Raw genomic sequence first — 14,402 nt, 5'->3', positions numbered from 1 at the left:
CACCTTCCTGATTCGCTGGCGTTGGTCATGTGACGCGACTGCTGAAAAACGGTGCGGACTTCCGCCTTGTATCACATTTCATTAAAGAGTATAAAAGTATGAAAATACTGCAAATACTGATGCAAATACTGCCCATTGTGTAGTTATGATTGTCTTTAGGCTTGCCATCCTTCCACTTGCAAGTGGTAAGTGACGCGCATACCCGATATGCACTGAGATCTCACACACAGCGGCTCAGTCCCGAATCATTGCTCGTGAGCTGCGCAGGGCCGGAGTGCGCACCCTCCAGAAGGCACTCGCTGTTCAGGGCGGAGTGATTTGGAGCGCAGGATGCCTGTGGAGCCGAGCGTACCCGTGTATTGGTGTTGCTGTGTGCACGCAAATCGTGTATTGGTGTTGCTGTGTGCACACTAATCGTTTTAAAAACGTTAATCTGATGATCCGCTGATACGGTCGAATGTAAACCCCACCTTAATCTGTTTTGCCCTGTTGATAGTGGGCGGGGCTTGCTGAGCGGTGAAGAAGCTTTTTATCTGTAGCCTATTAACTAAAATGGGGCAGTCAAACAGTAACGTTAGTCCAACAGAGTAGCAGAAACGCTTTCGTATAAAGGCAACAGCAGCCACCGTCAAATGGTGCGGTTGGAGTCTTGTTCTCGGCCTCAACTCGGATCAATAGTGGACCCGACTTGAAATTTTCTTTAATGACTTGACTCGGACTTGAACACTGGGGACATGAAACTGAACTCTGACTCAAGGTTTAGTGACTCGACTACAACACTGTAAGCTACACATCCCTTTCCCAGGTTACAAAATGGCTAACAAACTGCAGTTATTTGTCTAATGATTTTCTGAAACTTAAACGTAAGGTTTGAGTTTCCTAATCTACTAACTCGCTCTTATATTCTACCTAAACCTAATGGTAAAGTTGGAACTTGTTCATAAATGATTCTCTGCCACCCGACTTCCTGATAATGTGAAGGTAAAAATAAACCATTTGTGCTGTTTTGAAGCACACACACACAAAAAAGTAATGCACCGCTAATCATGTGAATTTAAACCGTTGACTTGGATAAGGTGGGGGAGGGGTGGGTTTTTTTTTTTTTTAATAAAATGGTGCCTTCACACCAATTGGTCCAAATCCGAGTAAACTTGATACTCTTGATTTGTTTGCGGTTTGGTTTTACACCAAAATTAAATGAAACAAAATGCAAAAAAAGTTGGCTGAAGGGCATGTGGGATTGAAAAGGTTATAATAACGTTAATCATTAACTCATTGGTCAGAAATACGATGGCAGGGAAAAGCTAAACAAACCATCGCATGGAGACTAGGCATGGAATAATTCGCCATTTGATTCCATTCACGATATTGGTGTCTCACATTTTCCCAGGATGTGTTTTGAAAAAATATGACATCAAGAAATTATCCCCCCCAAATAAAAAAAAAAAAACATTTTTCTTTATCAACTTAAATATTCCTTTTGTTAAAAAAAATTAATTTTCTTAACCATAGTACCCTGTGGAACTAGAATAACCCCTAGGTACTTGAATCGCATGCTGTACTGCCTTCTGCCTCATGCCTGTGAAGGAGAACGAGCTGGAAAAACACTGCGCGCTAATGTTTACACTTGGGTACAGAAATGGCCAAAGTTTATCCTCCATTATTATAATGAGCGAGGTCGCAACAAACATGGCAGAACCGACGGTCTCCGACACAGAAGTGAGTGCTCGAGAGCCAGCAATATTTACTCGGCTTGTGTGCCGCCGCCCCCCCCCCCCTTTTTTTTTTCTTGGAGCGTTTTGCCTCTGACAATGTTGGATACTTCCTTAAAATCCCTTTTTTTTTTTTTTAATTTTTATATTTTTATTTATTTATTTTTATTTATTTTTTTTTATTTATTTATTTTTTATTTATTTTTATTTATTTTTGATTTTAGGAGTCTTTGTTCGATCTGGGCGATCTGCCATGTTTGCTGTGGCTCCGCGGTCATGACCCTCGCGTGACTTTTCCAAACTGGCTGCCGAGCAAGCGGTTCGTAAACCGACTAACGTGGTTAGGACGCCCCACATTAGGAAATAAAATGTATTTGATGCATATCAGCTATGGGGATGGGTAACAGCTCAAACAATTTAGAAAGGGGAGTGGATTAAATGATTCCTGAACTAGCATATCGACCTGTCACTTTTAAGTAAAATATTCCTTTTATTAACAATGAAAAGACCTATTTAACTTTTTTTTTTTTCTTAATAAACGTTTGTATTACCTGCATTTGCTTCTCGCTTCTTTAGCTTTCTGCAGTCTGTAAAGAGAGAGCTGATTTACAATCTTATTTATTTTGGTTAGATTTGTTTTTGTGGCCTTAGAGCTGTGTTACTTCCACCTTGGGTGAAGTCACGTGCATGCCTGCTGTTGTACATTATTATGCTCGTTGCTGTCAAAGCAACACGATTACAGCCAGCAAAAATGAAAATTACACAGCCTGATGACTGTCATTATTAATTTATTTCATCTATGCGAGTAGTCAAATTTGTAACTTGATATATTGTTATGCTTAAATGGAAATGTACCAAAATCACCTGAGCACATGTAGAACATGCAGTTTACCAAATAATGATCAATAAGTTATTGGATAATTGTTGTTCTGTCCACATTCACTGGATATGAGCAATCACATGCTCTGATTGGCTTCTCTACTTCTAGGCCATCAGCCCATATACCATGAATAGAGAAAAAATAGCCGAGTGTGTTGTTGAACCAACCGAGGAGGAAATAAAAACTTGAAAACAAAACTTTATTTCTTGAATTTGCAAAAGGGGGGAAAAAGTCAATTCTCAAAATCCAGTGAATATTGATAGAATAAAACGTTCATTCCACTCAATCTCCTCGTACATGGCTTATAGTCAACTTGGTGCTACGCGCCTCATCGGCTGTCAGCTCATGTACGACTCAATTTCGTGGAATAACTGTGTGGGTTTTTAAAAAAAAATTTACATAAAATATTTTATTCCCCGCCCAAACAAAGTTTGGCAGGGGATGTAGAAACTGGTTCTGTCCGTCCGGTCACGTTTTCGTTTCTGGGCCATATCTTTTTAAAACTACTGAAGATATCTTCATGAAACTTAGTATACATATCAAGCAACATGTGAACTGGTGCCTTTTGCTATTTTGGATTTTTGGGGTAAAATTTTTTATTTTTTTTTAACATGTATTAAAAAAAAAAAAAATTGACTGTTTCTAAGAGCAGTGTTCGTTTCCAGAGCATGTATCCAAAACACTTCATGATCTGGATTTGAAACTTGGTATACGTGTTAATAAAGTGATTGTAGATGGGCCTTTTCAGACTAAAAAATTTAAATTTTTTTCATGTTTCCATGGAAACGATTTCAGACTTGGGCTACATCCACACGACAGTGGCAACGAGATGTTGTTAAAAAAAATATCGCGTCCACATGGGCAACGGATCAGTAAAATATCAGGTACATATGGCAACGCTTGCTGAAAACGATGCAATACACATGCCACACCTCTAGGGGCGCTGTAAGACGGTCCCTTCGGAGAAGTAGTAAGGACGCATGCGCATAAACTATTATATGCGAGACTTCATATTAGCCACAAAGTCAGAAAAATCTGTTCGTAAAATTACATTATAATGACCAAATACAATGAAAAGTATTTTTCCAGTCTCACCTGTGAAAGGTAATCCCATGTGATCTCGTTTGGACGGCAAACCTGTTGATACAGTTAAACGCAGCACATGAATGAGGTATCTTTATTCTCCGCTTTGACCCATCCAATATGGCGGCGAGGATGACGTATGATTCTACGCAGAAGGCGGCGTCTTTAATGGTCCGGAATAAATTGAATGCTACACGTTGATGGATTAATTTGTTCTTCTACACCCTTTTTGAGGAATGTATTGTGGGACTTAAACCAACATCTGAAGAGGTGAGATCGCTCCTTTTTTTTTTTTTTTTTCTCCCCTATTTTTGCTGGCGGGATTGACTCTGCCCTAAGAGCTATATTCTCTCTCTCTCTCTCTCTCTCTCTCTCTCTCTCTCTCACTTTGCACCATTACACAATAAATATTCACAGTGAAAATATTTTGTAAGCGCGTTTCATGAACCAAGTTATAGGATTTGTTGACAACTCGCATCGAGTTCGTTACACTTCTACCTGGCGTGAAGCACATGTGGTTGTGACGTCATTGTAAACAAATCCGTTCTACTCATCCAGACGACTTCGCAACGGTGCCGTTGCCAGATCTTTCCACTCTGGAACCCATTCTCAAAAGATTTCGTTTTGGGGCACCCAAAACGCCGGTGCCGTGTGGACGCCAGGCCGAAACGATAAACAATTTTATCAGATTCACCTGAATCCGTTGCCATGTGGACAGGGCCTCAGTCTCTCAGGTTAGTCTTGGGGTGGGTTTTGTTTCCGGAGCAGAACTTGAAAACTGAGTGGTACGGTCTTGAAAGTTGGTATGTGTGTTTTGATACTAAGAAATGTGAGATTATTATTATTATTAGGGCTGGGCGATTTTATGATTACGATGTTATTCACGATATAAAATCTCTACAATTAGAAATTAGACACGTACGATAAGCCTACGCCTTCAATAAAATTACTTCATCCGAAGTTTTGACAGACACGCGAATAGCCAATCATAACTAAACAGTACCGCACGTAACCAATCAGTTGGAAGAGAGCCACGTCAAGTTAGGTTGCGTGTGCACACAAACACACACGTGTAGCAGCAACGCACAGCATGGCTGTGGTGAAGTTTGCAGGAGCGCGGCATTTCTCCAACAAAGCGTGAAACAAAGCGATTATAAAAATGAGCGAGAAGCCGACTGACCGGAGTTCTGAACAGGAAAGTCAGAGCACTGCCCTGGAGGACATCGTTGAAAAGAAGGGCCAGAGATCTTCGGCTGTGTGGAGGTATTTTGGATATTTAATATCGGACATACAACAAAGTGTTACACAAAACCTTAAACACACTGACGTACAGGATTGCACTTTTTTTTTTTTCTCCTTGCAGTATAAGGTTTACACGTCAATATGTCTTTTTATGTTTATTTGAAAGCTGCTAGAATTTGCACAAATGATTAACAATGGTATATAGTTTTTATTTTTCAGTTTCAGTTTATTCATTTGAACAAAAAGAACAAAAGAATGTGCATCCAGTTTGTTTTGGTTCTGTGAAACTTGAAGGCTTGTTAAGCTATTTTTGTTAATTAGGAAGGAACTACTAATTTGTAATGTTCATATTTTGAGCAGAAAATTAAAGAAAATACAAAAATGGTGATTTGATTTATATCGTGATATATATCGTTATCGAAAATTTTGAAAAAATATATTGTGATATAATTTTCTCATATCGCCCAGCCCTTATTATTATTATTATTATTATTATTAAATTTTTTTTTTTTTTTTTTTAAGCTCACCTGGACCAAAGGTCCGGTGGGTTTATGCCATGGGCTGCTGAAGTCAGTGTAAAGGGTTGGTTTCCTGCAGCAGAACTTGAAAAATGTGACACATAATATCTTGAAACTTGGTACATCGGGCAGGGGATATAGATGACTCTGTCCTCTTGTGGATTTTTATTTATTTATTTTTTTTAATGCAGAGCACATGACATTTCTGCAGCTGTGTCTTTCGGCTCATTTTGTCTGAGAGTCAGGTTACCAGCTGACATCTCCAAAAATACTGTAACCCAAAATACAGCCCATGTTTGGTTGACTTCTTGCAGATGGATTCGTACAGGGTTGAATCACTTTTTCTCACCCAATCAACCAGTGCTAGAGTGGAGCCAAACGGAGAGCTCGACGCGCTCTGCTGTTTCAGTTTACACCCAAGTGATTTGCTGCGTTCTCACCTGAACAAACAAACAGCCCTAAAGACCAAAACACACCAGGGGTACCATTCAAGCGGGTTAGTGCATCTGTGAAATCACCCTTAAGCTCATTAGAGAAGCGCCGGGTGGGGTGCGCGCGTGCGCTCAAGGTAGATGAGCAGCTTTGTGTTTGTTCATGGACATGTCCTGCTAGGAATCCTCGGTAGCCCTGTGAGTTCCTCAACCCTGCAAGGTCAGCAGGAGTCACATGACCTAGAGATATGGCTGAAATGTTGATCAGGGTTCCTTCGTTCTTTCTGGGTTGGAAGGAAAATTAATTTCTGATTTAGGGCACATGATTAATTCCTCTCTGGTTTAAGCAGCGCTACAGGAGATTTATCTTGGGTCACACATTTAGAAAGAGGAAAACTTCCAGCTCAAGTATTTATTTATAAATGTTTTGTATTTGTAATATGTGAATGCAATTAGTTGATGTGTGTTGGTGCGGCGCTTCAGAGGCGTAATCTCCTTGGGTTAAATCTCCTTAAGGGAAAGGGCTGATGCTGCACAACTCCCTGCCTCACTCCTGTCACCATAGCGATAGCCACCTGGCAACGAGGCCGCGATAGCGTCCACTGTGTGCTCAACAGCCGTATGATACCATTTGACATTAGACAATGGCTGTGTATCTAATGTTCGTGAGATTTGGATCATATTAAACATGATGGGAGCTTTTATGTTATGAAAATCAGACTCGTCTGACGTAAAAAGGCTTAGTCTCGTTTTCATGAACGCCTCAGGCTGTTTTGGTAATGAAATGAAATGTTTTCTGTAACATGACTCGTTCCACCTGGGGCATGTCATGGTGGGGTGTTTTTTAAATAAATGAGTCGTATTTAATGTCACAAAGTGTGTTAAATTGTTATACCAGGGTGCAGCTGAATTCTCACTTCTACTTAATTGAAGTTGTGGTTTTTTTTTTTTTTTTTTTAAATAAATGGCGGCAGCAGCTCTGACGGTTGTACCTGCGGCAAGGCAAATCCCAGGTTTCTATTAATAAGTTTATCGTTTCTATAGTAACGGCTAATTCACCACACTGGAAGTGACTGGAATGAACGTGTTTTTAATATGTAACTATAAATGGATAAAACATACAGCGTTATCTTTATAGATAAAACATTGTAGTCGCAAGCGGGTTATTGTTGTATAAGTAGGCTAAAACATGATGGCGTGCTGTTCTAGGAAACTAATCAGTGATGGGGTTGCAATGCAGCTTGATGCAAACCATATACAGTGGGGCAAAAAAGTATTTAGTCAGTCACCAATTGTGCAAGTTCTCCCACTTAAAAAGATGAGAGAGGCCTGTAATTTTCATCATAGGTACACCTCAACTATGAGAGACAGAATGGGGGGAAAGAATCCAGGAAATCACATTGTAGGATTTTTAATGAATTAATTGGTAAATTCCTCGGTAAAATAAGTATTTGGTCACCTACAAACAAGCAAGATTTCTGGCTCTCACAGACCTGTAACTACTTCTTTAAGAGGCTCCTCTGTCCTCCACTCGTTACCTGTATTAATGGCACCTGTTTGAACTCGTTATCAGTATAAAAGACACCTGTCCACAACCTCAAACAGTCACACTCCAAACTCCACTATGGCCAAGACCAAAGAGCTGTCAAAGGACACCAGAAACAAAATTGTAGACCTGCACCAGGCTGGGAAGACTGAATCTGCAATAGGTAAGCAGCTTGGTGTGAAGAAATCAACTGTGGGAGCAATCATTAGAAAATGGAAGACATACAAGACCACTGATAATCTCCCTCGATCTGGGGCTCCACGCAAGATCTCACCCCGTGGGGTCAAAATGATCACAAGAACGGTGAGCAAAAATCCCAGAACCACACGGGGGACCTAGTGAATGACCTGCAGAGCGCTGGGACCAAAGTAACAAAGGCTACCATCAGTAACACACTATACGCCGCCAGGGACTCAAATCCTGCAGTGCCAGACGTGTCCCCTTGCTTAAGCCAGTACATGTCCAGGCCCGTCTGAAGTTTGCTAGAGAGCATTTGGATGATCCAGAAGAGGATTGGGAGAATGTCATATGGTCAGATGAAACCAAAATAGAACTTTTTGGTAAAAACTCAACTTGTCGTGTTTGGAGGAGAAAGAATGCTGAGTTGCATCCAAAGAACACCATACCTACTGTGAAGCATGGGGGTGGAAACATCATGCTTTGGGGCTGTTTTTCTGCAAAGGGACCAGGACGACTGATCCGTGTAAAGGAAAGAATGAATGGAGCCATGTATTGTGAAGGGTTTTTTTGAGTGAAAACCTCCTTCCATCAGCAAGGGCATTGAAGATGAAACGTGGCTGGGTCTTTCAGCATGACAATGATCCGAAACACACCGCCCGAGCAACGAAGGAGTGGCTTCGTAAGAAGCATTTCAAGGTCCTGGAGTGGCCTAGCCGGTCTCCAGATCTCAACCCCACAGAAAATCTTTGGAGGGAGTTGAAAGTCCGTGTTGCCCAGCGACAGCCCCAAAACATCACTGCTCTAGAGGAGATCTGCATGGAGGAATGGGCCAAAATACCAGCAACAGTGTGTGAAAACCTTGTGAAGACTTACAGAAAATGTTTGACTTCTGTCATTGCCAACAAAGGGTATATAACAAAGTATTGAGATGAACTTTTCGTTATTGACCAAATACTTATTTTCCACCATAATTTGCAAATAAATTCTTTAAAAATCAGACAATTATTTTTCTGGATTTTTTTTTTCTCATTTTGTCTCATAGTTGAGGTATACCTATGATGAAAATTACAGGCGCCTCTCATCTTTTTAAGTGGGAGAACTTGCACAATTGGTGACTGACTAAATACTTTTTTGCCCCACTGTACATCCAAGTTAATACTTGAACCAGAAGTAGGCAGGTCAGACGCTGTGAAAATCGGTCATTGCTTAACTCTTGAATATTTTCTATCATTAAAATGCTCATCTCTGCTTTTCAAAGACCTTTATCTCTAAGATCTGTTCAGTACTTTGGGAGTAATGGCAGGTTGAATTTGGTACAACAGAGTAAAAACTTTGCTCACGTGACTTGGGGAAACTGCCGACGCTTTTTGAGTCACGGGAAAGTGTTCAGGCCATTATTAAAAAATAGTTCTGTTTCCGGTCCACCGGCCGGGTGAGTGCTGTTTGTGCAGTTGAGAATTTTTTTTTTTTTACGCCATTTTTTTGGACTTTTTTTTTTTTTTCACCTTTATTGGATAGGACAGTGTAGAGACAGGAAATGAGCAAGAGAGAGAGACGGGGAGGGATCGGGTAATGACCTCGGGTCGGAATCGAACCCGGGTCCCCGGATTTATGGTGTGGCGCCTTATCCACCTGAGCCACGACGCCCCCAGGTTTTTCGACATTTTTTTGGGTTCATAAATCTAAAATCGAACTTGACATTTACGCATTCCCAGGGCTTTCCACTAAGGCTCATACTAACCAGCCATGACAAATAAGTAGCCAGCCGGGGGGGGGGGAGTAAACACAAAATAAACTCCTGTGCACGCAGCTCCCAGGATTAAATGTATTTTCCACAGACCATTTATTTATTCACTTTACTCAAATACAAAGTAAAATGGCAGTAAGTCTTCTTTTCTTGCGTATTGCATCATGAGGCGTTCCTGGCTTGTAAATCTCTTATTTTCGGTGCATGACACATTCACGCAACTGAGCATGCTATGAATTAACGACAACGGTCTGCAGTGGTGGCTACACAAACACTCGGCGAACATTTCTCCATTTGTGTATGAAAATACACTCCAACGACTCAGTTTGGTTTCATTTACAACCAACGGTGTCTTTTGATGCCAGCACGTAATTGAACGAGAGAAGACTGGTTTACTGGAGACAAAATAAGCGTCATCTCTGCTTCTGTTCCCTCCGACACACTACTGCCTCCGCTTACTCCACTTACTCTCCCTTGATCAACGAAGTCGGCGGGGAATTTGTGGTTATCGGTACAAACAGTGCGAATCACAACTTAAATGAGTGCGGTTCAGTTTGACATTATTGTCAGTCCGTTAGATAAACATTTAATTTTATTAAAATCGAAAATTAATATTTAGAGCCTGTAGGCTACAAAAATAATAGTCATTAAAGTAGCCGGCTGGACTTAATTGTGTAGTCGGCTGTATGGCCGGCGCTTGTGGAAAGCCCTGCGTTCCGCGCAGAATATAGAATTGAATCAGCTGTGCGCATGCGCCGTGCAGCACAAAAAAATGGCAGCCACCGTGAAGGAAGGAGATCCGGAGTTTTCAAACATTTTCACACTTGAGCAATCGCAAAATGGTATTCTAGCGAACAACAAAATAAAACAAATCATTCAGTGATCATTTTAATAGTGTAATTTCATCCCAACTAGGCCTAACGGTCGATTTAGAACTACAAAAAGTCCGTGTGTCGGACATTTTAAGTACCTTTTGTAAAAGTTTTGCAAATGTTGCAGTCAGCATTTAAAATGCTAACTTAAAGTTTTTGTACAAGTTTCAGTTGATTAAACTGTCATATTTTATTAAATGTGTCTGCTTTTGTAATAAAAAAGTACTGAAAGAAAAAGCAAACACAGCACTGCGATTTCTTATTAAAAAAAAAAAGTCCCTCCCTCCCGACTGAATTTTTTTGCTCACCCGGTGGACAGGAAACGGATTTTTTTTGTTTGTTTGTTTTTAAGGATGGCCTCAGGCTGGCTCTCTCTCTCTCTCTCTCTCTCTCTCTCTCTCTCTCTCTTCTAATCAGTTTCTGACTGGATTACTTGTGAATATCAATCGGAGAACTTTTATAGGGATGTTCTCGAGCTCTCACGGTTTCTGATAAAGTATTCAGCAAAATTTTCCGTCAGCTAGTTTTGATATTCACAGGAGACTTTGAAGTGAGTTTTCATAGCTTTACCTACTTTTTTTTTTTCAAATCAAACTGATTCCTGTTAAAAAAAAAAAACTATTTTAGAATTTAACTGCAGTTGATCATGTGATAAAATATTGAGATCTTAGTGGTCGGGATGATATTTAAAAAAAAAAACCCGGAAGTCAGAAACGTGAGTTTCAACTTCAGTTCAGTTAAACAGAATTGTTTATTGGCTGTGGATCAGACAGGGTTTTTTTTTTTTTTTTTTTCCAAGGTTCGCCTTGAAAGCTGTGAATATTAAGCAGAATAATCATTTATATTCCTTCATATAAACACTAGTAGGCTGTACTGAGAAATACAAAGGCCTACAGAGCACAAAGAGGGTATTAAAAATATAATTTTATTAGTTTTTTAATGAGTTTATTGATTTTAATGTTTTTACCTAATTAGCATAATTGATACTAAGTAAATATAAACTTGCATAATTTTTTGCTAATTTTTTTCAAACTTTGTATTCAATATACACCCATCTGTGCCTGCCAATTTCCATGTAAATATCTTGGAAAAATAAAATTATTCAGAAAAACGATTTGATCTCATTACGGCAGCTTTCGAAAAATTAAGCCTTTTTTCAGTCTTTGATTTGTAATATCTCAAGAACGGATAAACACTTCAATTCTGTTCAGTTCTGAATTCAATGAGCAGTTTCAAGCAGTTTGGACATTTTCACTTGATATGCCTTACCAGTATTACTTCACCTTTTTTAAAGTTAGAATACCAGCATGGGCTTAAATTCCCATTTTAATGTCTCATCCTTCCTTCCCCCTCCCATATCTCTAGACTATGGAGCTGAAGGTGCGGCTGTGCGTGCTGCTGCTAGCACTGAGCGTGTGCGTGATACTACATGCGCGGGCTCAGGAAGAGGATGAAGACGAGGACGTGAACGTAGAAGACGATCTGGTTGACCTGGGAGGAGATGAAGAGCTGCTGGACGGCGAGGGAGAGGTTGACCTTGAGGACGAAGAGAAGCCGACGACCACTGCGGCAGCACCTAAAGTAAGTCCAGCAACTCCTTTATTAACGCCACGCCTCAGCAGCAGCTAATGGAGATTTATTTCTGTCCACTGCACCTTTTAAATCCTTAAATAGCACACATCAGAGGTTTCCACTAGAGTTCTTAGACACCTTGTTTGGGTTCAGTTCCTGTCCCAGAGCACCTGAGGCGTGTAATCACAAGGGGATTACCTAACTCGGGTGTTGGAGCTGAAACTGAAATAAATATACACAAGCCCAAAATGAGTGGACTTGGGCAAGACGTGAGCTTGTAGGTTTGCTGTTTAATTGTTCAGGGAACCTGAATCTGTGATTATTCTATGTGGTTTACGTATTATTAGCAGTAAATAAAGATTACTCTGGTGATGAGGTGGTTGTTTGCCTTCGTTGTATCCTTGTAGCTACAGGATCAGAAAATGGAGAATTTGAACTGCTTTTGTAACTTGACCATGTGCAGCTATGGTTAAAGTGTGACTTTTTTTTTTTTAAACACACTATACCTCCAGTTCTCTTTGCGGAACAGACAACCCAGGCTGCACACATCTCTCCATCCACTCGACGTTTTCCCCCCCTTTTTCTTGTTTTCTTGTAAAATTATTTATTAAAGCTAGATGGCCTTCCGATTTCATAAAATCGGTGAAATTTGGTCATTGTGATGCATGTTTCTGTAATGTCTTACAACCCCGATTCCAAAAAAGTTGGGACAAAGTACAAATTGTAAATAAAAACGGAATGCAATGATGTGGAAGTTTCAAAATTCCATATCTTATTCAGAATAGAACATAGATGACATATCAAATGTTTAAACTGAGAAAATGTATCATTTAAAGAGAAAAATTAGGTGATTTTTTTTTAAATTTCATGACAACAGTACATCTCAAAAAAGTTGGGACAAGGCCATGTTTACCACTGAGACATCCCCTTTTCTCTTTACAACAGTCTGTAAACGTCTGGGGACTGAGGAGACAAGTTGCTCAAGTTTAGGGATAGGAATGTAAACCCATTCTTGTCTAATGTAGGATTCTAGTTGCTCAACTATCTTAGGTCTTTTTTGTCGTATCTTCCGTTTTATGATGCGCCAAATGTTTTCTATGGGTGAAAGATCTGGACTGCAGGCTGGCCAGTTCAGTACCCGGACCCTTCTTCTACGCAGCCATGATGCTGTAATTGATGCAGTCTGTGGTTTGGCATTGTCATGTTGGAAAATGCAAGGTCTTCCCTGAAAGAGACGTCGTCTGGATGGGAGCATATGTTGCTCTAGAACCTGGATATACCTTTCAGCATTGATGGTGTCTTTCCAGATGTGTAAGCTGCCCATGCCACATGCACTAATGCAACCCCATACCATCAGAGATGCAGGCTTCTGAACTGAGCGCTGATAACAACTTGGGTCGTCCTTCTCCTCTTTAGTCCGAATGACACGGCGTCCCTGATTTCCATAAAGAACTTCAAATTTTGATTCGTCCGACCACAGAACAGTTTTCCACTTTGCCACAGTCCATTTTAAATGAGCCTTGGCCCAGAGAAGACGTCTGCGCTTCTGGATCATGTTTAGATACGGCTTCTTCTTTGAACTATAGAGTTTTAGCTGGCAACGGCGGATGGCACGGTGAATTGTGTTCACAGATAATGTTCTCTGGAAATATTCCTGAGCCCATTTTGTGATTTCCAATACAGAAGCATGCCTGTATGTGATGCAGTGCCGTCTAAGGGCCCGAAGATCACGGGCACCCAGTATGGTTTTCCGGCCTTGACCCTTACGCACAGAGATTCTTCCAGATTCTCTGAATCTTTTGATGATATTATGCACTGTAGATGATATGTTCAAACTCTTTGCAATTTTACACTGTCGAACTCCTTTCTGATATTGCTCCACTATTTGTCGGCGCAGAATTAGGGGGATTGGTGATCCTCTTCCCATCTTTACTTCTGAGAGCCGCTGCCACTCCAAGATGCTCTTTTTATACCCAGTCATGTTAATGGCCTATTGCCAAATGACCTAATGAGTTGCAATTTGGTCCTCCAGCTGTTCCTTTTTTGTACCTTTAACTTTTCCAGCCTCTTATTGCCCCTGTCCCAACTTTTTTGAGATGTGTTGCTGTCATGAAATTTCAAATGAGCCAATATTTTTGGCATGAAATTTCAAAATGTCTCACTTTCGACATTTGATATGTTGTCTATGTTCTATTGTGAGTACAATATCAGTTTGAGATTTTTGTAAATTATTACATTGTTTTTATTTAAAATTTGTACTTTGTCCCAACTTTTTTGGAATCGGGGTTGTATATCGGGCCATTTGGAAGTTATTTAATTTGAGGGGATTCCCGCACAAATGTGCATGAAATTGCTCGCTTCGCGCAGTCAAGCAGACCGAGGAAGTCCGTGTACGCACACGTGCAGGTTTACCTTGACCGTGCACTGACAGTTGCATCATTCTGTCACTAAACGAGCAGCTCATCACACCGAGGTGCTCACTGACCGCTGATTTATTAGTTTGGTCCTTCGTTTCCTTTCCTTCACAACGGAACGTCTTTTCTTCTCGCTTTCCGTTACTGTAGTCGGTCTTTCACGTTTCATTCGCATGCTCACGTCCTCCATTTTCCTCTCCTGTTT

General features: G+C 40.5%; 1 protein-coding gene across 1 annotated transcript in view; it reads left to right on the top strand.

The window, feature by feature from the left end:
- canx (calnexin) overlaps nt 1-14,402 on the top strand; it is a 106,709-nt gene that overhangs the window by 11,154 nt on the left and 81,153 nt on the right. The window contains exon 2 of the mRNA XM_060927423.1: nt 11,577-11,792. Coding sequence (XP_060783406.1) covers nt 11,580-11,792 — 213 coding nt within the window. The 5' untranslated portion in view covers nt 11,577-11,579. The remainder of the gene's footprint in view (nt 1-11,576; nt 11,793-14,402) is intronic.

Source organism: Neoarius graeffei, chromosome 8 (assembly GCF_027579695.1).
Source record: "Neoarius graeffei isolate fNeoGra1 chromosome 8, fNeoGra1.pri, whole genome shotgun sequence".
Classification (NCBI taxonomy): Eukaryota; Metazoa; Chordata; class Actinopteri; order Siluriformes; family Ariidae; genus Neoarius; species Neoarius graeffei.
Note: the sequence above shows the minus strand (reverse complement) of the source record. Positions and strands in the feature narration are given on the sequence as shown.